This window comes from Gobio gobio (assembly GCF_949357685.1).
Source record: "Gobio gobio genome assembly, chromosome: 19".
Classification (NCBI taxonomy): Eukaryota; Metazoa; Chordata; class Actinopteri; order Cypriniformes; family Gobionidae; genus Gobio; species Gobio gobio.
Genome location: NC_137112.1, coordinates 49,473,077 through 49,498,609, shown reverse-complemented (window position 1 = coordinate 49,498,609; position 25,533 = coordinate 49,473,077). Strand labels below are relative to the sequence as shown.

General features: G+C 44.0%; 1 protein-coding gene across 3 annotated transcripts in view; it reads left to right on the top strand.

Annotated features, from left to right (window-relative positions):
* The window catches only part of LOC307142957 (uncharacterized protein), a 47,532-nt gene that overhangs the window by 17,725 nt on the left and 4,274 nt on the right, over nucleotides 1-25,533 (top strand). For all 3 annotated transcript variants that reach the window (XR_013818539.1, XM_079844176.1, XM_079844177.1), the window contains 8 exons: nucleotides 46-266; nucleotides 2,607-2,747; nucleotides 2,910-2,977; nucleotides 3,058-3,148; nucleotides 21,391-21,610; nucleotides 21,724-21,882; nucleotides 23,750-23,847; nucleotides 23,940-24,062. Coding sequence is in view for 2 of the 3 variants with exons in the window: in XM_079844176.1 (XP_079700302.1) it covers nucleotides 46-266; nucleotides 2,607-2,747; nucleotides 2,910-2,977; nucleotides 3,058-3,148; nucleotides 21,391-21,610; nucleotides 21,724-21,882; nucleotides 23,750-23,847; nucleotides 23,940-24,062 (1,121 nt within the window). In the remaining variant the exon portion in view is untranslated. The remainder of the gene's footprint in view (nucleotides 1-45; nucleotides 267-2,606; nucleotides 2,748-2,909; nucleotides 2,978-3,057; nucleotides 3,149-21,390; nucleotides 21,611-21,723; nucleotides 21,883-23,749; nucleotides 23,848-23,939; nucleotides 24,063-25,533) is intronic.

Here is a 25,533-nt window from a genome sequence, read left to right as displayed (position 1 = left end):
TCCGCCCCCGATCCTCATGCTCTGACTGAACTCATGTGTTGGCAGTTAGTGGACCTGAAGAGGAAGTGGCTGTACGGAGTGAGCCGTTCTCCTCCCGCTAGCCCGTCGCGGTCCTCCAGTGGAGCCTCCAGCCCTTGCTTCTCCTCTCCTCCATATCCTGGATCTCCTCAGCTGTCCCGCAGACTCCCAGGCTCCCGGCCGGACTCCCCTTCCTCTCCCAGCTCCGCTGATTCAGTGCTTCAGGCGGAGATCGAAAAGCTGCAGAGGTGAGAGATGAAGAGCTTCAGTCCCCAATACTGACCTCTGGATACTCTCGGGTCAATAGTCTAATAAAAGCATAAAAACATAATACAAAAACAAACAGGCTCATTCTCCGTCTCCTCTAGAGTTAAAGGGTTAGTTCACCCAAAAATGAAAATTCTGTCATTAATTCCTCAGCCTCATGTGGTTGGACACCCGTCAGACCTCCGTTCATCTTCAGACACAAATGAAGATATTTTAGTGTAAATCTGATGCTCTGAAAGGCCTCCATTGGCTCAACTTTACACTCTCAAGACCCTTAAAAGACACTAAAGACTAAAGTTACAAAGTCCATCTCACTACAGCGGCTCTACAATAACTTTATGAAGACGACAATAGTTTTTGTGCGCAAAAAAAAATCAAAATAACACCTTTATCCAGCTTGTTCTTGTCTTCCGTGTGTGTCTCCACGACGCATGCGTGAGAATATGAGCAGATCCGGCGTTCGGGAATCCATGAAATGCTCACTTTAGCCCCATTTTGAGAACTACGAGACCTAAAGCACGATCAGTGTAGAATTCAACAGCTGAGATACGCGCGTCTTCCTCTGCTCGTAAACAAATCTCTTCTGGGTCATGTGTCCGAACGCCGGATCTGCTCATATTCTCACGCATGCGTCGTGGAGACACACACGGAAGACAAGAACAAGCTGGATAAAGGTGTTATTTTGATTTTTTTTTGCGCACAAAAACTATTGTCGTCGCATCGTAAGATTATTGTAGAGTCACTGTGGTGAGATGGACTTTGTAACGACGTTTTTAGTGCCTTTTATGGGTCTTGTGAGTGTAAATGTACTGAATGCCAATGGAGGCCTATCTGAAGCCTTTCAGAGCATCAGCTTTACACTAAAATATCTTCATTTGTGTCTGAAGATGAACGGAGGTCTGACGGGTGTCCAACCACATGAGGCTCAGTCATTAATGACACAATTTACATTTTTGGGTGAACTAACCCTTTAAATTAGCCCATGATTTCCTCTCCCTCAAGTCATCCGAGGTGTGTGTGATATTCTTCTTTCAGACGAATAAAATCTGAGTTATATTACAAAAGTCCAGGCTAATCCAAGCTTTATAATAGCAGTAATAGTTGCTCTGTTTTTGAAGTCCAAAAAAGTGCATCTGTCCGTCATATAACTGCTCCAGCGGCTCTGGGGTGTTAATAAAGGCCTTCTGAAGCGAATTGACGCGTTTGTGTAAGAAAAATATCCATATTTAAAACTTTATCAAGTAAACTTTCGGCCGACCACCTTCTGTGGAAAAGTGTTGAATGTTGAAAGTGAAACTCAAGATGTGTTTGTGACGTCATGATCTGGTCGCGTTAGTCTTTCCATCCGCAGGGGAACTTTCAACACTTTCATAAATTGAACACGGAAGGCGGAGGCCGAAAGTTTACTTGATAAAGTTTTAAATATGGATATTTTTCTTACACAAACGCGTTGATTCGCTTCAGAAGGCCTTTATTAACACCCCAGAGCCGCTGGAGCAGTTATATGATGGACAGATGCACTTTTTATGGACTTCAAAAACAGAGCAACTATGAATCCAATTCTAACGCTTGGATTAGCCTGGACTTTTGTAATAGAACTCAGATTTTATTCGTCTGAAAGAAGAATGTCACACACACCTCGGATGAGCTGAGGGAGAGTAAATCATGGGCTAATTTTCATTTTTGGGTGAACTATCCCATTAAACAGTTGAGTTTGAGCGCTTTGAGCCGATCTCCGGGTCTGGCGGTAGCACTGTTAGCATAGCTTAGCATAGATCATTGAATCTGATTAGACCGTTAGCATCTCGCTCAAAAATGACCAAAGAGTTTCCATATTTCTCCTGTTTAAAACTCGACTCTTCTGTAGTTCATCGTGTGCTAAGACCGACGGAAAATGAGAAGTTGTGATGTTCTAGGCCGATATGGCAGGAACTATACTCTCATTCCTGCGTAATAATCAAGAGCTGTGAGCCGCCCCATGAGTGCAGCGGCGCAATGATATTACACAGCGGCTGAAGATAGTCCCAGCGCTCCCAGTGTGAGCCGCTCGACCCGCTGGTTATGTTGACGGAAGTTAGCCTGTGTGATATCATTGCTCTTTGGACATTTTTGAGCGAGATGCTAACGGTCTAATCAGATTCAATTATCTATGCTAAGCTATGCTAACAGTGCAGACCTGGAGATCGGCTCAAAACGGTCAAACTCAACTGATTAACTCTAGAGGAGTCGGAGAATGAGCCTGTTTGTTTTTCAGTGTGCATCTCTTCTGACAGGTGTGTGTGTGTGTGTGTGTGTGTGTGTGTGTGTGTGTGTGTGAGCAGGTGTCTGGAGCGGCTGAAATCTCGTAACGAGCGTCTGAATGCCGCTCTGGTCAGGAGGAAGGGCGAATCTGAGCAGCTGAGCATGAGTCTGGGCCAGCAGGAGGCAGAAAGCTCGGCTCTACACATGGCTCTGGCATACTGGTGATGCACACTGATCCAGGATCAGGGCTCAGTCACTTTTACATATCACTGTGTTGTTTTCTTGACTCTTTTTGATGTTGTAAAGCTTGACCTTTGGCCCCTGAGGTTGGCACGGGGAGCGTGTGTGTCAGTGGTATGCTGATAATGCTCTTTGATTGACAGCGAGGAGTGTGAGGAGGCTTACGCTGACCTGCTATCCTTGTGCAAAGCCAGAAAACAACAGAACGCAGGTGCTGCTCATGTGACACTAACACATTAATGTACAAGCGCACACAGACACGCATACAAATACTGTGTTTTTATCTTACAGAAATAATTAGCACACCTCAGGCTGACCTCTCAACAGACAAGAGCTCATCCTCCAGTCCACCAGAGGGCACTGCTGAGAACAGACCACACAGGTTGTGCATCATATACAATCTCTTTATATGAAGGCTCACTGACGGGTCTCGCAGCATTATTCAATGTGTTGACGTCATTTCCACTGAGACAGGAAGACAGGGCGCGGCATATCAAGCAAAGTTTTGAATCATAGACTGTACAATAATTTGGCCGTAGTGTTCGTAAGGTCACTCATAGGATCTGAAGAGCAGTTCTGAAGCGTAAAGTCGGGTCGAGCTGGCGGCCATCTTGTCAGCAAAATGGGCAAAGAGGCGGGACATGGGCGGAGCTGAGGTGACGTGATGACTAACAGGGCTCTCAAGTTCTGAACTCAGTTCACAGTGAGATTTTGGCGACGAGGTTCTGATCTGAAAAATGTGTATAAATAAATAAATAATATTTTTTTATTTTATTTAATTCAACATTTCTGTTTGTGTGCGTGTGTGTGTGCATAGTATTAATTCTTGCATTTCTTAAATTTCAATAATTTGGAATACATATATATATATATAGTTTTTTTTTCAGAATTTACTGTGTTGTAAATATAATTTATTCTGAAGCAATATTCTCACCAGTGTTCCATCAGCTTTGACATATTTAAATCTGCATATCTTTGATATTTTATGAAGGGCATTTTCCCATAATTTTATTAAATATAGTCTATGCTTCAGCTTTCATTTTATATTCTTACATTTAATCTATAAATTAAATTAGAATAAGAAACTGTAGGGCTGTTGCCAATCAAATTAAATAATTTACACTGAAAAATGTTATGAGATTGTTTCAAATATTTTTGAATATGCAAATAAGAAATGTTTGAAGGAAAATATTAAACCAAACCACCAGTAGGTGGCAGAAAGTAAACGTTGTTGTAGCGGGAATATCTAAATCTTACCCGGATACAGCGATGCTATTTTCTGATTGGCTGTTCGGTAGCTATATTTTTTATTTGATTGGCTGGTGCGTGGCAGGGCCTTCTGAACTCTATGTGGAACTCACTTGATTTCTCTTAATAGCGGCGCAACCTGGTGGCCATTATCCTGGAAATTTCTCTGCGTGAGAAATACAAGATGTGGCGTTTGAGTGTGTGAACGGGTTTAAATGCGTGTGTCAAGCCCAATGCGTGAGACTTGAGAGCCCTGCATACAGACAGCAGACAAACGGCAATCCACCTGTCACTCAAAGTGGCCACGCCCTTAATTATGCAGAACTTTAAGGCTTTATATAATGTAAAGGAATGAGTTATAAAAACATTCCCCCCCCACAGTCGTCATGAAGGGCAACATTAGCCGTACAGACCAAAAGCACAGTTTGTCCCAGACTGTAAACATGTGTTCTTCTGCTGTAAAGTTGGCCATTTCAACATGAGCTCAATGAGATTCTGCTCCTCTAGTGGCCAGTCCATGAACTGCAGTTTAAGGCCCTTCAGTATCAGCTTCAGGAGAAACTGCTGGAGGAGCCGCTTTTGAAAACGCGAACTGAAAGTGCATTCGTGTGACGTGTTCAGTCAACAGTCGTGTAGTGTTTCTTTACAAAGTGTCATCGCCATCTACTGGCCTGGCAGCAGAATGCAGCGTTTCTAGTCGTTTTCGCAGATCTGTGTGAACGGGGGTTATTGTATTGTAACGTTGGCGTCTGTACGTGAAAAATGCGAAGGAAAAACGTTTACGTTTTTAGCACATCGTTGTCGTGCAAACGTACCCGAACGTACTTTATACAAACAGAATAAAAGGATCTTGGAAGAAAGTGAGTGAGGAGGTGGGACAGTCTGGAGAGTTGTAGAAAGCGCTCTTTACTCAGTTTGAGCTCTACATAGAGTGAGTTCAGGGCCATTGGGACACTTTCTGCCATTGAGATGACTTGGAGAAAGTGTCCCAATCCCCCTGAATTCACCCTATCGAGACTACAAGCTAGCTAAAGCGGCACATTGAGCTTATTCACCCTATCGAGACTACAAGCTAGCTAAAGCGGCACATTGAGCTTATTCACCCTATCGAGACTACAAGCTAGCTAAAGCGGCACATTGAGCTTATTCACCCTATCGAGACTACAAGCTAGCTAAAGCCGCACATTGAGCTTATTCACCCTATCGAGACTACAAGCTAGCTAAAGCGGCACATTGAGCTTATTCACCCTATTGAGACTACAAGCTAGCTAAAGCGGCACATTGAGCTTATTCACCCTATCGAGACTACAAGCTAGCTAAAGCCGCACATTGAGCTTATTCACCCTATCGAGACTACAAGCTAGCTAAAGCGGCACATTGAGCTTATTCACCCTATTGAGACTACAAGCTAGCTAAAGCCGCACATTGAGCTTATTCACCCTATTGAGACTACAAGCTAGCTAAAGCCGCACATTGAGCTTATTCACCCTATCAAGACTACAAGCTAGCTAAAGCGGCACATTGAGCTTATTCACCCTATTGAGACTACAAGCTAGCTAAAGCGGCACATTGAGCTTATTCACCCTATTGAGACTACAAGCTAGCTAAAGCGGCACATTGAGCTTATTCATCCTATTGAGACTACAAGCTAGCTAAAGCCGCACATTGAGCTTATTCACCCTATTGAGACTACAAGCTAGCTAAAGCCGCACATTGAGCTTATTCACCCTATCAAGACTACAAGCTAGCTAAAGCGGCACATTGAGCTTATTCACCCTATTGAGACTACAAGCTAGCTAAAGCCGCACATTGAGCTTATTCACCCTATCAAGACTACAAGCTAGCTAAAGCGGCACATTGAGCTTATTCACCCTATTGAGACTACAAGCTAGCTAAAGAAGAACATTGAGCTTATTCACCCTATTGAGACTACAAGCTAGCTAAAGCGGCACATTGAGCTTATTCACCCTATTGAGACTACAAGCTAGCTAAAGCCGCACATTGAGCTTATTCACCCTATCGAGACTACAAGCTAGCTAAAGCGGCACATTGAGCTTATTCACCCTATTGAGACTACAAGCTAGCTAAAGCGGCACATTGAGCTTATTCACCCTATTGCGACTACAAGCTAGCTAAAGCCGCACATTGAGCTTATTCACCCTATCGAGACTACAAGCTAGCTAAAGCGGCACATTGAGCTTATTCACCCTATTGAGACTACAAGCTAGCTAAAGCGGCACATTGAGCTTATTCACCCTATCGAGACTACAAGCTAGCTAAAGCCGCACATTGAGCTTATTCGCCCTATTGAGACTACAAGCTAGCTAAAGCCGCACATTGAGCTTATTCGCCCTATCGAGACTACAAGCTAGCTAAAGCGGCACATTGAGCTTATTCGCCCTATTGAGACTACAAGCTAGCTAAAGCGGCACATTGAGCTTATTCACCCTATTGAGACTACAAGCTAGCTAAAGCAGCACATTGAGCTTATTCACCCTATCAAGACTACAAGCTAGCTAAAGCGGCACATTGAGCTTATTCACCCTATCGAGACTACAAGCTAGCTAAAGCGGCACATTGAGCTTATTCACCCTATCGAGACTACAAGCTAGCTAAAGCGGCACATTGAGCTTATTCACCCTATTGAGACTACAAGCTAGCTAAAGCGGCACATTGAGCTGATTCACCCTATCAAGACTACAAGCTAGCTAAAGCGGCACATTGAGCTTATTCACCCTATTGAGACTACAAGCTAGCTAAAGCGGCACATTGAGCTTATTCACCCTATTGAGACTACAAGCTAGCTAAAGCGGCACATTGAGCTTATTCACCCTATCAAGACTACAAGCTAGCTAAAGCGGCACATTGAGCTTATTCACCCTATTGAGACTACAAGCTAGCTAAAGCGGCACATTGAGCTGATTCACCCTATCGAGACTACAAGCTAGCTAAAGCGGCACATTGAGCTGATTCACCCTATCGAGACAAGCTAGCTAAAGCCGCACATTGAGCTTATTCACCCTATCGAGACTACAAGCTAGCTAAAGCGGCACATTGAGCTGATTCACCCTATCGAGACAAGCTAGCTAAAGCCGCACATTGAGCTTATTCACCCTATTGAGACTACAAGCTAGCTAAAGCGGCACATTGAGCTGATTCACCCTATCGAGACAAGCTAGCTAAAGCCGCACATTGAGCTTATTCACCCTATCGAGACTACAAGCTAGCTAAAGCGGCACATTGAGCTTATTCACCCTATTGAGACTACAAGCTAGCTTAAGCGGCACATTGAGCTTATTCACCCTATCGAGACTACAAGCTAGCTAAAGCGGCACATTGAGCTTATTCACCCTATCGAGACTACAAGCTAGCTAAAGCCGCACATTGAGCTTATTCACCCTATTGAGACTACAAGCTAGCTAAAGCCGCACATTGAGCTTATTCACCCTATCGAGACTACAAGCTAGCTAAAGCGGCACATTGAGCTTATTCACCCTATTGAGACTACAAGCTAGCTTAAGCGGCACATTGAGCTGATTCACCCTATCGAGACTACAAGCTAGCTAAAGCCGCACATTGAGCTTATTCACCCTGTCGAGACTACAAGCTAGCTAAAGCGGCACATTGAGCTGATTCACCCTATCGAGACTACAAGCTAGCTAAAGCGGCACATTGAGCTGATTCACCCTATCGAGACTACAAGCTAGCTAAAGCCGCACATTGAGCTTATTCACCCTATCGAGACTACAAGCTAGCTAAAGCCGCACATTGAGCTTATTCACCCTATTGAGACTACAAGCTAGCTAAAGCCGCACATTGAGCTTATTCACCCTATTGAGACTACAAGCTAGCTAAAGCGGCACATTGAGCTTATTCACCCTATTGAGACTACAAGCTAGCTAAAGCGGCACATTGAGCTTATTCACCCTATTGAGACTACAAGCTAGCTAAAGCGGCACATTGAGCTTATTCACCCTATTGAGACTACAAGCTAGCTAAAGCCGCACATTGAGCTTATTCACCCTATTGAGACTACAAGCTAGCTAAAGCGGCACATTGAGCTTATTCACCCTATTGAGACTACAAGCTAGCTAAAGCGGCACATTGAGCTTATTCACCCTATTGAGACTACAAGCTAGCTAAAGCCGCACATTGAGCTTATTCACCCTATTGAGACTACAAGCTAGCTAAAGCGGCACATTGAGCTTATTCACCCTATTGAGACTACAAGCTAGCTAAAGCGGCACATTGAGCTTATTCACCCTATTGAGACTACAAGCTAGCTAAAGCGGCACATTGAGCTTTTTCACCCTATCAAGACTACAAGCTAGCTAAAGCCGCACATTGAGCTTATTCACCCTATTGAGACTACAAGCTAGCTAAAGCGGCACATTGAGCTAATTCACCCTATTGAGACTACAAGCTAGCTAAAGCGGCACATTGAGCTTATTCACCCTATCGAGACTACAAGCTAGCTAAAGCCGCACATTGAGCTTATTCACCCTATTGAGACTACAAGCTAGCTAAAGCGGCACATTGAGCTTATTCACCCTATTGAGACTACAAGCTAGCTAAAGCGGCACATTGAGCTTATTCACCCTATCGAGACTACAAGCTAGCTGAAGCGGCACATTGAGCTTATTCACCCTATTGAGACTACAAGCTAGCTAAAGCCGCACATTGAGCTTATTCACCCTATTGAGACTACAAGCTAGCTAAAGCCGCACATTGAGCTTTTTCACCCTATCAAGACTACAAGCTAGCTAAAGCGGCACATTGAGCTTATTCACCCTATTGAGACTACAAGCTAGCTAAAGCCGCACATTGAGCTTATTCACCCTATCGAGACTACAAGCTAGCTAAAGCGGCACATTGAGCTTATTCACCGTATTGAGACTACAAGCTAGCTAAAGCCGCACATTGAGCTTATTCACCCTATTGAGACTACAAGCTAGCTAAAGCGGCACATTGAGCTTATTCACCCTATCGAGACTACAAGCTAGCTTAAGCGGCACATTGAGCTTATTCACCCTATCGAGACTACAAGCTAGCTAAAGCGGCACATTGAGCTTATTCACCCTATCGAGACTACAAGCTAGCTTAAGCGGCACATTGAGCTTATTCACCCTATCGAGACTACAAGCTAGCTAAAGCGGCACATTGAGCTTATTCACCCTATCGAGACTACAAGCTAGCTTAAGCGGCACATTGAGCTGATTCACCCTATTGAGACTACAAGCTAGCTTAAGCGGCACATTGAGCTTATTCACCCTATTGAGACTACAAGCTAGCTTAAGCGGCACATTGAGCTTATTCACCCTATTGAGACTACAAGCTAGCTAAAGCGGCACATTGAGCTTATTCACCCTATCGAGACTACAAGCTAGCTAAAGCGGCACATTGAGCTTATTCACCCTATTGAGACTACAAGCTAGCTAAAGCGGCACATTGAGCTTATTCACCCTATCGAGACTACAAGCTAGCTAAAGCGGCACATTGAGCTTATTCACCCTATCGAGACTACAAGCTAGCTAAAGCCGCACATTGAGCTTATTCACCCTATCGAGACTACAAGCTAGCTAAAGCGGCACATTGAGCTTATTCACCCTATTGAGACTACAAGCTAGCTAAAGCGGCACATTGAGCTTATTCACCCTATTGAGACTACAAGCTAGCTAAAGCGGCACATTGAGCTTATTCACCCTATTGAGACTACAAGCTAGCTAAAGCGGCACATTGAGCTTATTCACCCTATCGAGACTACAAGCTAGCTAAAGCGGCACATTGAGCTTATTCACCCTATCGAGACTACAAGCTAGCTAAAGCCGCACATTGAGCTTATTCACCCTATCGAGACTACAAGCTAGCTAAAGCGGCACATTGAGCTTATTCACCCTATCGAGACTACAAGCTAGCTAAAGCCGCACATTGAGCTTATTCACCCTATCGAGACTACAAGCTAGCTAAAGCGGCACATTGAGCTTATTCACCCTATTGAGACTACAAGCTAGCTAAAGCGGCACATTGAGCTTATTCACCCTATCGAGACTACAAGCTAGCTAAAGCCGCACATTGAGCTTATTCACCCTATCGAGACTACAAGCTAGCTAAAGCGGCACATTGAGCTTATTCACCCTATTGAGACTACAAGCTAGCTAAAGCCGCACATTGAGCTTATTCACCCTATTGAGACTACAAGCTAGCTAAAGCCGCACATTGAGCTTATTCACCCTATCAAGACTACAAGCTAGCTAAAGCGGCACATTGAGCTTATTCACCCTATTGAGACTACAAGCTAGCTAAAGCGGCACATTGAGCTTATTCACCCTATTGAGACTACAAGCTAGCTAAAGCGGCACATTGAGCTTATTCATCCTATTGAGACTACAAGCTAGCTAAAGCCGCACATTGAGCTTATTCACCCTATTGAGACTACAAGCTAGCTAAAGCCGCACATTGAGCTTATTCACCCTATCAAGACTACAAGCTAGCTAAAGCGGCACATTGAGCTTATTCACCCTATTGAGACTACAAGCTAGCTAAAGCCGCACATTGAGCTTATTCACCCTATCAAGACTACAAGCTAGCTAAAGCGGCACATTGAGCTTATTCACCCTATTGAGACTACAAGCTAGCTAAAGAAGAACATTGAGCTTATTCACCCTATTGAGACTACAAGCTAGCTAAAGCGGCACATTGAGCTTATTCACCCTATTGAGACTACAAGCTAGCTAAAGCCGCACATTGAGCTTATTCACCCTATCGAGACTACAAGCTAGCTAAAGCGGCACATTGAGCTTATTCACCCTATTGAGACTACAAGCTAGCTAAAGCGGCACATTGAGCTTATTCACCCTATTGCGACTACAAGCTAGCTAAAGCCGCACATTGAGCTTATTCACCCTATCGAGACTACAAGCTAGCTAAAGCGGCACATTGAGCTTATTCACCCTATTGAGACTACAAGCTAGCTAAAGCGGCACATTGAGCTTATTCACCCTATCGAGACTACAAGCTAGCTAAAGCCGCACATTGAGCTTATTCGCCCTATTGAGACTACAAGCTAGCTAAAGCCGCACATTGAGCTTATTCGCCCTATCGAGACTACAAGCTAGCTAAAGCGGCACATTGAGCTTATTCGCCCTATTGAGACTACAAGCTAGCTAAAGCGGCACATTGAGCTTATTCACCCTATTGAGACTACAAGCTAGCTAAAGCAGCACATTGAGCTTATTCACCCTATCAAGACTACAAGCTAGCTAAAGCGGCACATTGAGCTTATTCACCCTATCGAGACTACAAGCTAGCTAAAGCGGCACATTGAGCTTATTCACCCTATCGAGACTACAAGCTAGCTAAAGCGGCACATTGAGCTTATTCACCCTATTGAGACTACAAGCTAGCTAAAGCGGCACATTGAGCTGATTCACCCTATCAAGACTACAAGCTAGCTAAAGCGGCACATTGAGCTTATTCACCCTATTGAGACTACAAGCTAGCTAAAGCGGCACATTGAGCTTATTCACCCTATTGAGACTACAAGCTAGCTAAAGCGGCACATTGAGCTTATTCACCCTATCAAGACTACAAGCTAGCTAAAGCGGCACATTGAGCTTATTCACCCTATTGAGACTACAAGCTAGCTAAAGCGGCACATTGAGCTGATTCACCCTATCGAGACTACAAGCTAGCTAAAGCGGCACATTGAGCTGATTCACCCTATCGAGACAAGCTAGCTAAAGCCGCACATTGAGCTTATTCACCCTATCGAGACTACAAGCTAGCTAAAGCGGCACATTGAGCTGATTCACCCTATCGAGACAAGCTAGCTAAAGCCGCACATTGAGCTTATTCACCCTATTGAGACTACAAGCTAGCTAAAGCGGCACATTGAGCTGATTCACCCTATCGAGACAAGCTAGCTAAAGCCGCACATTGAGCTTATTCACCCTATCGAGACTACAAGCTAGCTAAAGCGGCACATTGAGCTTATTCACCCTATTGAGACTACAAGCTAGCTTAAGCGGCACATTGAGCTTATTCACCCTATCGAGACTACAAGCTAGCTAAAGCGGCACATTGAGCTTATTCACCCTATCGAGACTACAAGCTAGCTAAAGCCGCACATTGAGCTTATTCACCCTATTGAGACTACAAGCTAGCTAAAGCCGCACATTGAGCTTATTCACCCTATCGAGACTACAAGCTAGCTAAAGCGGCACATTGAGCTTATTCACCCTATTGAGACTACAAGCTAGCTTAAGCGGCACATTGAGCTGATTCACCCTATCGAGACTACAAGCTAGCTAAAGCCGCACATTGAGCTTATTCACCCTGTCGAGACTACAAGCTAGCTAAAGCGGCACATTGAGCTGATTCACCCTATCGAGACTACAAGCTAGCTAAAGCGGCACATTGAGCTGATTCACCCTATCGAGACTACAAGCTAGCTAAAGCCGCACATTGAGCTTATTCACCCTATCGAGACTACAAGCTAGCTAAAGCCGCACATTGAGCTTATTCACCCTATTGAGACTACAAGCTAGCTAAAGCGGCACATTGAGCTTATTCACCCTATTGAGACTACAAGCTAGCTTAAGCGGCACATTGAGCTTATTCACCCTATCGAGACTACAAGCTAGCTAAAGCGGCACATTGAGCTTATTCACCCTATCGAGACTACAAGCTAGCTAAAGCCGCACATTGAGCTTATTCACCCTATTGAGACTACAAGCTAGCTAAAGCGGCACATTGAGCTAATTCACCCTATTGAGACTACAAGCTAGCTAAAGCGGCACATTGAGCTTTTTCACCCTATCAAGACTACAAGCTAGCTAAAGCCGCACATTGAGCTTATTCACCCTATTGAGACTACAAGCTAGCTAAAGCGGCACATTGAGCTAATTCACCCTATTGAGACTACAAGCTAGCTAAAGCGGCACATTGAGCTTATTCACCCTATCAAGACTACAAGCTAGCTAAAGCCGCACATTGAGCTTATTCACCCTATTGAGACTACAAGCTAGCTAAAGCGGCACATTGAGCTTATTCACCCTATTGAGACTACAAGCTAGCTAAAGCGGCACATTGAGCTTATTCACCCTATCGAGACTACAAGCTAGCTGAAGCGGCACATTGAGCTTATTCACCCTATTGAGACTACAAGCTAGCTAAAGCCGCACATTGAGCTTATTCACCCTATTGAGACTACAAGCTAGCTAAAGCCGCACATTGAGCTTTTTCACCCTATCAAGACTACAAGCTAGCTAAAGCGGCACATTGAGCTTATTCACCCTATTGAGACTACAAGCTAGCTAAAGCCGCACATTGAGCTTATTCACCCTATCGAGACTACAAGCTAGCTAAAGCGGCACATTGAGCTTATTCACCGTATTGAGACTACAAGCTAGCTAAAGCCGCACATTGAGCTTATTCACCCTATTGAGACTACAAGCTAGCTAAAGCGGCACATTGAGCTTATTCACCCTATCGAGACTACAAGCTAGCTAAAGCCGCACATTGAGCTTATTCACCCTATCGAGACTACAAGCTAGCTAAAGCGGCACATTGAGCTTATTCACCCTATCAAGACTACAAGCTAGCTAAAGCGGCACATTGAGCTTATTCACCCTATCGAGACTACAAGCTAGCTAAAGCCGCACATTGAGCTTATTCACCCTATCGAGACTACAAGCTAGCTAAAGCGGCACATTGAGCTTATTCACCGTATTGAGACTACAAGCTAGCTAAAGCCGCACATTGAGCTTATTCACCCTATTGAGACTACAAGCTAGCTAAAGCGGCACATTGAGCTTATTCACCCTATCGAGACTACAAGCTAGCTAAAGCCGCACATTGAGCTTATTCACCCTATCGAGACTACAAGCTAGCTAAAGCGGCACATTGAGCTTATTCACCCTATCGAGACTACAAGCTAGCTAAAGCCGCACATTGAGCTTATTCACCCTATCGAGACTACAAGCTAGCTAAAGCGGCACATTGAGCTTATTCACCCTATCAAGACTACAAGCTAGCTAAAGCGGCACATTGAGCTTATTCACCGTATTGAGACTACAAGCTAGCTAAAGCCGCACATTGAGCTTATTCACCCTATTGAGACTACAAGCTAGCTTAAGCGGCACATTGAGCTTATTCACCCTATCGAGACTACAAGCTAGCTAAAGCGGCACATTGAGCTTATTCACCCTATCGAGACTACAAGCTAGCTTAAGCGGCACATTGAGCTTATTCACCCTATCGAGACTACAAGCTAGCTAAAGCGGCACATTGAGCTTATTCACCCTATCGAGACTACAAGCTAGCTTAAGCGGCACATTGAGCTGATTCACCCTATTGAGACTACAAGCTAGCTTAAGCGGCACATTGAGCTTATTCACCCTATTGAGACTACAAGCTAGCTTAAGCGGCACATTGAGCTTATTCACCCTATTGAGACTACAAGCTAGCTAAAGCGGCACATTGAGCTTATTCACCCTATCGAGACTACAAGCTAGCTAAAGCGGCACATTGAGCTTATTCACCCTATTGAGACTACAAGCTAGCTAAAGCCGCACATTGAGCTTATTCACCCTATTGAGACTACAAGCTAGCTAAAGCGGCACATTGAGCTTATTCACCCTATTGAGACTACAAGCTAGCTAAAGCGGCACATTGAGCTTATTCACCCTATTGAGACTACAAGCTAGCTAAAGCGGCACATTGAGCTTATTCACCCTATTGAGACTACAAGCTAGCTAAAGCCGCACATTGAGCTTATTCACCCTATTGAGACTACAAGCTAGCTAAAGCGGCACATTGAGCTTATTCACCCTATTGAGACTACAAGCTAGCTAAAGCGGCACATTGAGCTTATTCACCCTATTGAGACTACAAGCTAGCTAAAGCCGCACATTGAGCTTATTCACCCTATTGAGACTACAAGCTAGCTAAAGCGGCACATTGAGCTTATTCACCCTATTGAGACTACAAGCTAGCTAAAGCGGCACATTGAGCTTATTCACCCTATTGAGACTACAAGCTAGCTAAAGCGGCACATTGAGCTTTTTCACCCTATCAAGACTACAAGCTAGCTAAAGCCGCACATTGAGCTTATTCACCCTATTGAGACTACAAGCTAGCTAAAGCGGCACATTGAGCTAATTCACCCTATTGAGACTACAAGCTAGCTAAAGCGGCACATTGAGCTTATTCACCCTATCGAGACTACAAGCTAGCTAAAGCCGCACATTGAGCTTATTCACCCTATTGAGACTACAAGCTAGCTAAAGCGGCACATTGAGCTTATTCACCCTATTGAGACTACAAGCTAGCTAAAGCGGCACATTGAGCTTATTCACCCTATCGAGACTACAAGCTAGCTGAAGCGGCACATTGAGCTTATTCACCCTATTGAGACTACAAGCTAGCTAAAGCCGCACATTGAGCTTATTCACCCTATTGAGACTACAAGCTAGCTAAAGCCGCACATTGAGCTTTTTCACCCTATCAAGACTACAAGCTAGCTAAAGCGGCACATTGAGCTTATTCACCCTATTGAGACTACAAGCTAGCTAAAGCCGCACATTGAGCTTATTCACCCTATCGAGACTACAAGCTAGCTAAAGCGGCACATTGAGCTTATTCACCGTATTGAGACTACAAGCTAGCTAAAGCCGCACATTGAGCTTATTCACCCTATTGAGACTACAAGCTAGCTAAAGCGGCACATTGAGCTTATTCACCCTATCGAGACTACAAGCTAGCTTAAGCGGCACATTGAGCTTATTCACCCTATCGAGACTACAAGCTAGCTAAAGCGGCACATTGAGCTTATTCACCCTATCGAGACTACAAGCTAGCTTAAGCGGCACATTGAGCTTATTCACCCTATCGAGACTACAAGCTAGCTAAAGCGGCACATTGAGCTTATTCACCCTATCGAGACTACAAGCTAGCTTAAGCGGCACATTGAGCTGATTCACCCTATTGAGACTACAAGCTAGCTTAAGCGGCACATTGAGCTTATTCACCCTATTGAGACTACAAGCTAGCTTAAGCGGCACATTGAGCTTATTCACCCTATTGAGACTACAAGCTAGCTAAAGCGGCACATTGAGCTTATTCACCCTATCGAGACTACAAGCTAGCTAAAGCGGCACATTGAGCTTATTCACCCTATTGAGACTACAAGCTAGCTAAAGCGGCACATTGAGCTTATTCACCCTATTGAGACTACAAGCTAGCTAAAGCCGCACATTGAGCTTATTCACCCTATTGAGACTACAAGCTAGCTAAAGCGGCACATTGAGCTTATTCACCCTATCGAGACTACAAGCTAGCTAAAGCGGCACATTGAGCTTATTCACCCTATTGAGACTACAAGCTAGCTAAAGCGGCACATTGAGCTGATTCACCCTATTGAGACTACAAGCTAGCTAAAGCGGCACATTGAGCTGATTCACCCTATTGAGACTACAAGCTAGCTAAAGCGGCACATTGAGCTGATTCACCCTATTGAGACTACAAGCTAGCTTAAGCGGCACATTGAGCTTATTCACCCTATTGAGACTACAAGCTAGCTTAAGCGGCACATTGAGCTTATTCACCCTATCAAGACTACAAGCTAGCTTAAGCGGCACATTGAGCTTATTCACCCTATCAAGACTACAAGCTAGCTAAAGCCGCACATTGAGCTGATTCACCCTATTGAGACTACAAGCTAGCTTAAGCGGCACATTGAGCTTATTCACCCTATTGAGACTACAAGCTAGCTTAAGCGGCACATTGAGCTGATTCACCCTATTGAGACTACAAGCTAGCTAAAGCGGCACATTGAGCTTATTCACCCTATTGAGACTACAAGCTAGCTAAAGCCGCACATTGAGCTTATTCACCCTATTGAGACTACAAGCTAGCTAAAGCCGCACATTGAGCTGATTCACCCTATTGAGACTACAAGCTAGCTAAAGCGGCACATTGAGCTGATTCACCCTATCGAGACTACAAGCTAGCTAAAGCGGCACATTGAGCTGATTCACCCTATTGAGACTACAAGCTAGCTAAAGCGGCACATTGAGCTGATTCACCCTATTGAGACTACAAGCTAGCTTAAGCGGCACATTGAGCTTATTCACCCTATTGAGACTACAAGCTAGCTTAAGCGGCACATTGAGCTTATTCACCCTATTGAGACTACAAGCTAGCTAAAGCGGCACATTGAGCTTATTCACCCTATTGAGACTACAAGCTAGCTAAAGCGGCACATTGAGCTTATTCACCCTATTGAGACTACAAGCTAGCTAAAGCCGCACATTGAGCTTATTCACCCTATCGAGACTACAAGCTAGCTTAAGCGGCACATTGAGCTTATTCACCCTATCGAGACTACAAGCTAGCTAAAGCCGCACATTGAGCTTATTCACCCTATTGAGACTACAAGCTAGCTTAAGCGGCACATTGAGCTTATTCACCCTATCGAGACTACAAGCTAGCTAAAGCGGCACATTGAGCTGATTCACCCTATTGAGACTACAAGCTAGCTAAAGCGGCACATTGAGCTGATTCACCCTATCGAGACTACAAGCTAGCTAAAGCGGCACATTGAGCTGATTCACCCTATTGAGACTACAAGCTAGCTTAAGCGGCACATTGAGCTTATTCACCCTATTGAGACTACAAGCTAGCTAAAGCGGCACATTGAGCTTATTCACCCTATCGAGACTACAAGCTAGCTAAAGCGGCACATTGAGCTTATTCACCCTATTGAGACTACAAGCTAGCTTAAGCGGCACATTGAGCTTATTCACCCTATTGAGACTACAAGCTAGCTAAAGCGGCACATTGAGCTTATTCACCCTATCGAGACTACAAGCTAGCTAAAGCGGCACATTGAGCTTATTCACCCTATTGAGACTACAAGCTAGCTTAAGCGGCACATTGAGCTTATTCACCCTATCGAGACTACAAGCTAGCTAAAGCGGCACATTGAGCTGATTCACCCTATTGAGACTACAAGCTAGCTTAAGCGGCACATTGAGCTTATTCACCCTATCGAGACTACAAGCTAGCTAAAGCCGCACATTGAGCTTATTCACCCTATCGAGACTACAAGCTAGCTAAAGCGGCACATTGAGCTTATTCACCCTATCGAGACTACAAGCTAGCTAAAGCCGCACATTGAGCTTATTCACCGTATTGAGACTACAAGCTAGCTAAAGCCGCACATTGAGCTTATTCACCGTATTGAGACTACAAGCTAGCTAAAGCCGCACATTGAGCTTATTCACCCTATTGAGACTACAAGCTAGCTAAAGCCGCACATTGAGCTTATTCACCCTATTGAGACTACAAGCTAGCTAAAGCGGCACATTGAGCTTATTCACCCTATTGAGACTACAAGCTAGCTAAAGCGGCACATTGAGCTTATTCACCCTATCGAGACTACAAGCTAGCTAAAGCCGCACATTGAGCTTATTCACCCTATTGAGACTACAAGCTAGCTAAAGCCGCACATTGAGCTTATTCACCCTATTGAGACTACAAGCTAGCTAAAGCGGCACATTGAGCTTATTCACCGTATTGAGACTACAAGCTAGCTAAAGCCGCACATTGAGCTTATTCACCCTATTGAGACTACAAGCTAGCTAAAGCCGCACATTGAGCTTATTCACCCTATTGAGACTACAAGCTAGCTAAAGCGGCACATTGAGCTTATTCACCCTATCGAGACTACAAGCTAGCTAAAGCCGCACATTGAGCTTATTCACCCTATTGAGACTACAAGCTAGCTAAAGCCGCACATTGAGCTTATTCACCCTATTGAGACTACAAGCTAGCTAAAGCCGCACATTGAGCTTATTCACCGTATTGAGACTACAAGCTAGCTAAAGCGGCACATTGAGCTTATTCACCCTATCGAGACTACAAGCTAGCTAAAGCGGCACATTGAGCTTATTCACCCTATCAAGACTACAAGCTAGCTAAAGCGGCACATTGAGCTTATTCACCCTATCAAGACTACAAGCTAGCTGAAGCGGCACATTGAGCTTATTCACCGTATTGAGACTACAAGCTAGCTAAAGCCGCACATTGAGCTTATTCACCCTATCAAGACTACAAGCTAGCTAAAGCGGCACATTGAGCTTATTCACCCTATCAAGACTACAAGCTAGCTAAAGCCGCACATTGAGCTTATTCACCCTATTGAGACTACAAGCTAGCTAAAGCGGCACATTGAGCTTATTCACCCTATCAAGACTACAAGCTAGCTAAAGCCGCACATTGAGCTTATTCACCCTATTGAGACTACAAGCTAGCTAAAGCGGCACATTGAGCTTATTCACCGTATTGAGACTACAAGCTAGCTAAAGCCGCACATTGAGCTTATTCACCCTATCAAGACTACAAGCTAGCTAAAGCGGCACATTGAGCTTATTCACCCTATCAAGACTACAAGCTAGCTAAAGCCGCACATTGAGCTTATTCACCCTATCAAGACTACAAGCTAGCTAAAGCGGCACATTGAGCTTATTCACCCTATTGAGACTACAAGCTAGCTGAAGCGGCACATTGAGCTTATTCACCGTATTGAGACTACAAGCTAGCTAAAGCCGCACATTGAGCTTATTCACCCTATCAAGACTACAAGCTAGCTAAAGCGGCACATTGAGCTTATTCACCCTATCAAGACTACAAGCTAGCTGAAGCGGCACATTGAGCTTATTCACCGTATTGAGACTACAAGCTAGCTAAAGCCGCACATTGAGCTTATTCACCCTATCAAGACTACAAGCTAGCTAAAGCCGCACATTGAGCTTATTCACCCTATCAAGACTACAAGCTAGCTAAAGCCGCACATTGAGCTTATTCACCCTATCAAGACTACAAGCTAGCTAAAGCCGCACATTGAGCTTATTCACCCTATCAAGACTACAAGCTAGCTAAAGCCGCACATTGAGCTTATTCACCCTATTGAGACTACAAGCTAGCTAAAGCCGCACATTGAGCTTATTCACCCTATTGAGACTTGTTTTTCAGGGGTTAGTTCCAGTGAAAGGAACTCTCAATGCAAGACATTTTGGATAATTTCATGCTCCCAACTTTGTGGGACCAGTTCGGGGACGGCCCTTTCCTGTCCCAGCATGACAATCCTAAAACCTCAAAAACTGCTTACCGAACACACAATTAAATAACATTTCAAATCAGCAACAAAATCTGAGTGTACGGCCCAAAATGAGGCAATTCTTAGCTAGAAAAGTTGAGAAATAATGAGTTAATGTCCCAGTTAATGCCTGTTAGATTCAAGTGTGAAATGTACATTTAAAACGATCAATTCCCACTGCAACTGCACTGAAAAAAATTATTATGGCCTGATTAAATTAGGCATAATTAATTTGTGCTCGTTTAAATAATTAAAATTTAGTTTTTTGATTTTAATAAAAAAAAAATTGGTTCTATGGGAATTGCATGCGTTTTTGTTTGAGATCAAATAAATTGATTGCAACCACTTACGATAAAAAAATAAGTAAATTCAACGAATAATTTTTTTCAGCGTGCAAAATAAACATAAACCGTTATATAATGTATACAAATGATATTTACAGTTAAAACACAAAACAAACACTCCATGGAAAATTGGGTGGTTGAACACAGAAAAGTGTCCGTTTAAAAGGGCAACACAGAGAAATGGAAAGGGCATTTACCATGTGACTCCATTTTAGACACTACAATAATTCATATATTGTATATGTATATTATTTTAAGTGAATATATGGTCATTCAATGGGTGGTAAAATCTGAAATCTTGTTTAATAATGAATTAATGCCGTCTTAAAAGCTGTATATGAATCAACACCATACATTTCTTGGACATAAAAATGCGTTTTACTTAAAATTATTACTTTATTATCTTAAAAAAACCTTATTTATCATTGACCCTAGTATGGATTTGGGATACAACCTATAATTTTGAACGCACTAACTTTAACTCTGCGTACTAAATGGGATGGATGATATGCAAATGTGTCCCAAATGCCATCCTAAGAGTCCATACTTTTGTATGTATTTATTAAAATTCTTTTTAGGAAAATAATGACTTCGGACACAAAAATGACGTCATTGACCCACTAACTGAGTGCATTACATTAATACATATCTCAGTAATCCGTGTGTACCTTTGGCATATTATACTCGAATCTGAGTGCAAGTGTCCCAAAGCTTTATCCTAATTTTCAATCCTAATTAGATGAATTACAATGTCTTAAAATGCAATTACCGTCCTGAACCAATTCAATCAATCCACTTATTTTGGTCTGATAATGAAAGCGACGTCATGTCAGATCTGAAGCGCCTCTCTCTGTCTGTTTCTGAATCCTCCAGCTCAGAGTTTGAGGACGAGGCTGGTGTAATTCTCCAGAGGATCGGCCGGCTGAAGCAGGACAGGGCCGCGATGTGCATCCCGCCGCGGGGTAAAGCAGGCCAGGGCAAGATCAGCCCTGACACTGGCACGCTTGCAGGGGTCAGAGGTCGCACCAGTTCACTTTCCAAAAACACCAAAGAGGAGAAAGCGGTGCTACTGTATGAGCTGGTGACCGCCAGGGTGGGCGATTTTCACGATCAAGTTTTATATTTATATATGTTAAGAATGTGATGCAGTTTTATCATAATTGCGTTCCAGTTGACATGTGCAGTTTGTCATAACCTGATGCACAGGAAGAGATGTCAGAGATGCGAGGGAATGTCCGGCTCCTGGAGAAAGAGAGGCGGTGTTTGGACCTGGCGCTGATGGTCCAGAGTGCTCAAGATTCAGCCGGAGCTCTGATGCTGGACAGCCTGAGAGATGAGCTGGGGGAGAGGAGAGCCACACAGCAGGTGCTCTCACACACACACACACACACACACACACACACACACACACACACACACACACACACACACACACTGCCCCTGCCCCTAAACCTACCCATCACACACACACACACACACACACACACTGCCCCTGCCCCTAAACCTACCATCACACACACACACACACACACACACACACACACACACACACTGCCCCTAAACCTACCCATTACACACACACACACACACACACAGCCCCTGCCCCTAAACCTACCCATCACACACACACACACACACACACACACACACACTGCCCCTAAACCTACCCATCACACACACACACACACACACACACACACACTGCCCCTAAACCTACCCATCACACACACACACACACACACACACACACACTGCCCCTGCCCCTGCCCCTAAACCTACCCATCACACACACACACACACACACACACACACACTGCCCCTGCCCCTAAACCTACCCATCACACACACACACACACACACACACACACACACACACACACACACACACACACACACACTGCCCCTAAACCTACCCATCACACACACACACACACACACACACACACACACACACACACACACACACTGCCCCTAAACCTACCCATCACACACACACACACACACACACACACACACACACACACACACACACACACACACTGCCCCTAAACCTACCCATCACACACACACACACACACACACACTGCCCCTAAACCTACCCATCACACACACACACACACACACACACACACACACACACACACACACACACACACACACACACACACACTGCCCCTGTCCCTAAACCTACCCATCACACACACACTCACTCACACACACACACACACACACACACTGCCCCTGCCCCTAAACCTACCCATCACACACACACACACACACACACACTGCCCCTAAACCTACCCATCACACACACACACACACACACACACTCACACACACACACACACACACACACACTGCCCCTGCCCCTAAACCTACCAGTAATACCAGTGTAATAACCATGTCATTATACAAATTTGTGTCCTCATAAATTACATAAACAAGCACACTCTGATTATTACACACAGCAGCACACACACACACACACTCTGATTATTATACACAGCAGCACACACACACACACACACACACACACACACTCTGATTATTACACACACACACTCGGATTATTACACACACAGGGACGCACAGCAGCACACACACACTCTGATTATTACACACAGCAGCACACACACACACACACACTCTGATTATTACACACACAGGGACACGCAGCAGCACACACACACACACACACACACACACACTCTGATTATTATACACAGCAGCACACACACACACACACACACACACACACACTCTGATTATTACACACACACACTCGGATTATTACACACACAGGGACGCACAGCAGCACACACACACTCTGATTATTACACACAGCAGCACACACACACACACACACTCTGATTATTACACACACAGGGACACGCAGCAGCACACACACACACACACACACACACACACTCTGATTATTACACACACAGGGACACGCAGCAGCACACACACACACTCTAATTATTACACACACAGGGATGCACAGCAGCACACACACACACACACACACTCTAATTATTACACACACAGGGATGAAATGATGCAGAAGTGTATTCGGACTCTAAGAGCTCCTGCGCTGTGAGCTTCACCCCTGACCTCAGATCAGTGATCTCTTCATGTGTTGAACTACTGGATGCTTCATCTCTTAGAAATGTAATTTAAAAAAATTATGCTTCAAAAACACTGAGACGTGCATCCCTGGTCTCGGTTGCAGAGAATTGCTGAACATCAGGCAAAAGCAGAAGTGGAAGGAGGAATTCCTGGCCCTCGCAACCACTCCATCCTGAGAGAACTACAGGCAGCCTTGCAGAGGTGGAGAACACACACACACACACACACACACACACACTCAACAGTTGATGAAACACACATTACTGAACCCGATGCTCTACTTCCTGTCCCAGGGAGCAGTCGCTGAAGAAGAGAGTGTCCGCTTTACGGGCGTCTCTGGACTCTGCGATCACAGACAGCTGCACTCAGAGGAGGATCAGCGGAGAGGACACCAAACGCCTCTCACGCTACTACAGGTACACACACACACATCACAACACACACACACACACTTACATCACAACACCGTCTCCACATCATCACTACAGTCACATGATTGTCATAATGTAACCCCTCCTGTTCAAACCACCCTCTCCAAGCGGGGCTCGAACCCGGGTCCAGACGCTCTAACAATGAGGCTAAAGGCTGCAACCTCTAGCGTCAGTCTCTAGCCCAGGGGTCTCAAACTTGCGGCCCGCGGGATGATATTTTGTGGCCCCCTTCTTGACATCAAAGTTTAGTGTTAGTTTAATCAGACAGTTGAAACGAATGTGGTCTAACAGCGCTCGTCAATGTCAAAATGATTGAGATGGCCAATCAAATCATAGTAGGCGGGGTTTGCGTTCTCTTTTGGCTCGTGCACAGTCTTCACACACAGACAAGTGTGTCAATCTATCGCTTAATGCCGTTGCTGAGAGAGAGACTCTATTCTTTCCGGTGAAATCACAAAACAAAATGCAAACGTGTCCATGCTCTTATTATACAATCATTGATGAACATCTTTGATTTTAATGAAGAAAAACTACATGAGGGCGGATTAGAACCCGGAACCTTTGACACGGTTGACAAAAACTCTACCACTAGACCACTAGAGAATCCATATGTCTTTAGCGGATCTATGCATTTATTCACTCACTCATGTGAAGAATATCGGGACTAATAATATATTTGACAAATTAATGCAAATATTGTCTACAAATAGTCTCAAAAACATTATTTCCCAACTAGAATCAGACCTAGAATTTCGCTCACTGTTCTGTTTGACCTGTTACGGCCTTGCTGTGAATTAGTCTATTATTTAAAATAAAATTAAAATCATTCATTATTTCATATTACATGATTTAATTTCTATAGGCTATATTTAGTTCAAATTGAGAGGAACAGTTCATGTTCAGAAGAAACATTCATGTTGAAGGACTGTTAATAATAAAGATTGAGAAGATTGGATCAGTTGTGCTACTTTTTTTTTTGCCTGTTTGTGTTTCTGAATGATATTGCTAATGATATTTTACCAGTGCAATTTGAAGCACAGAAGAGAGCAGAGTTCAATATTGGACACATTTAGTTAAGACTATACATGTGAATAAACATTAACTGTGTTTTGAGATTTCAGATTTCCGGTTTGCGTTCATTGACTGTTATTATTTTGCTCAGTTCAGCAGGGAAAAGCACTTTAGTTGCTAGTAATGTTGAAATGAATGTATTTTGAGTGCAGATTTAGACATTTTTAGTTCATCATATTTTTGTCAGACTGGTTGAATTTAGATATTTTGTACCAAAGCAACTTAAAGGACAAAACAGAACAACAACACAGAGATACATTTTGTGAAGGATTACCTGTGTTTGCTTTAACAATATGAACAGACATGCTTTGTCCATATGAGAACATATTATATTTTGTTAAATTAAGAACAAATGCTATCTACACTAATTTCTTGTGTCTGGCAA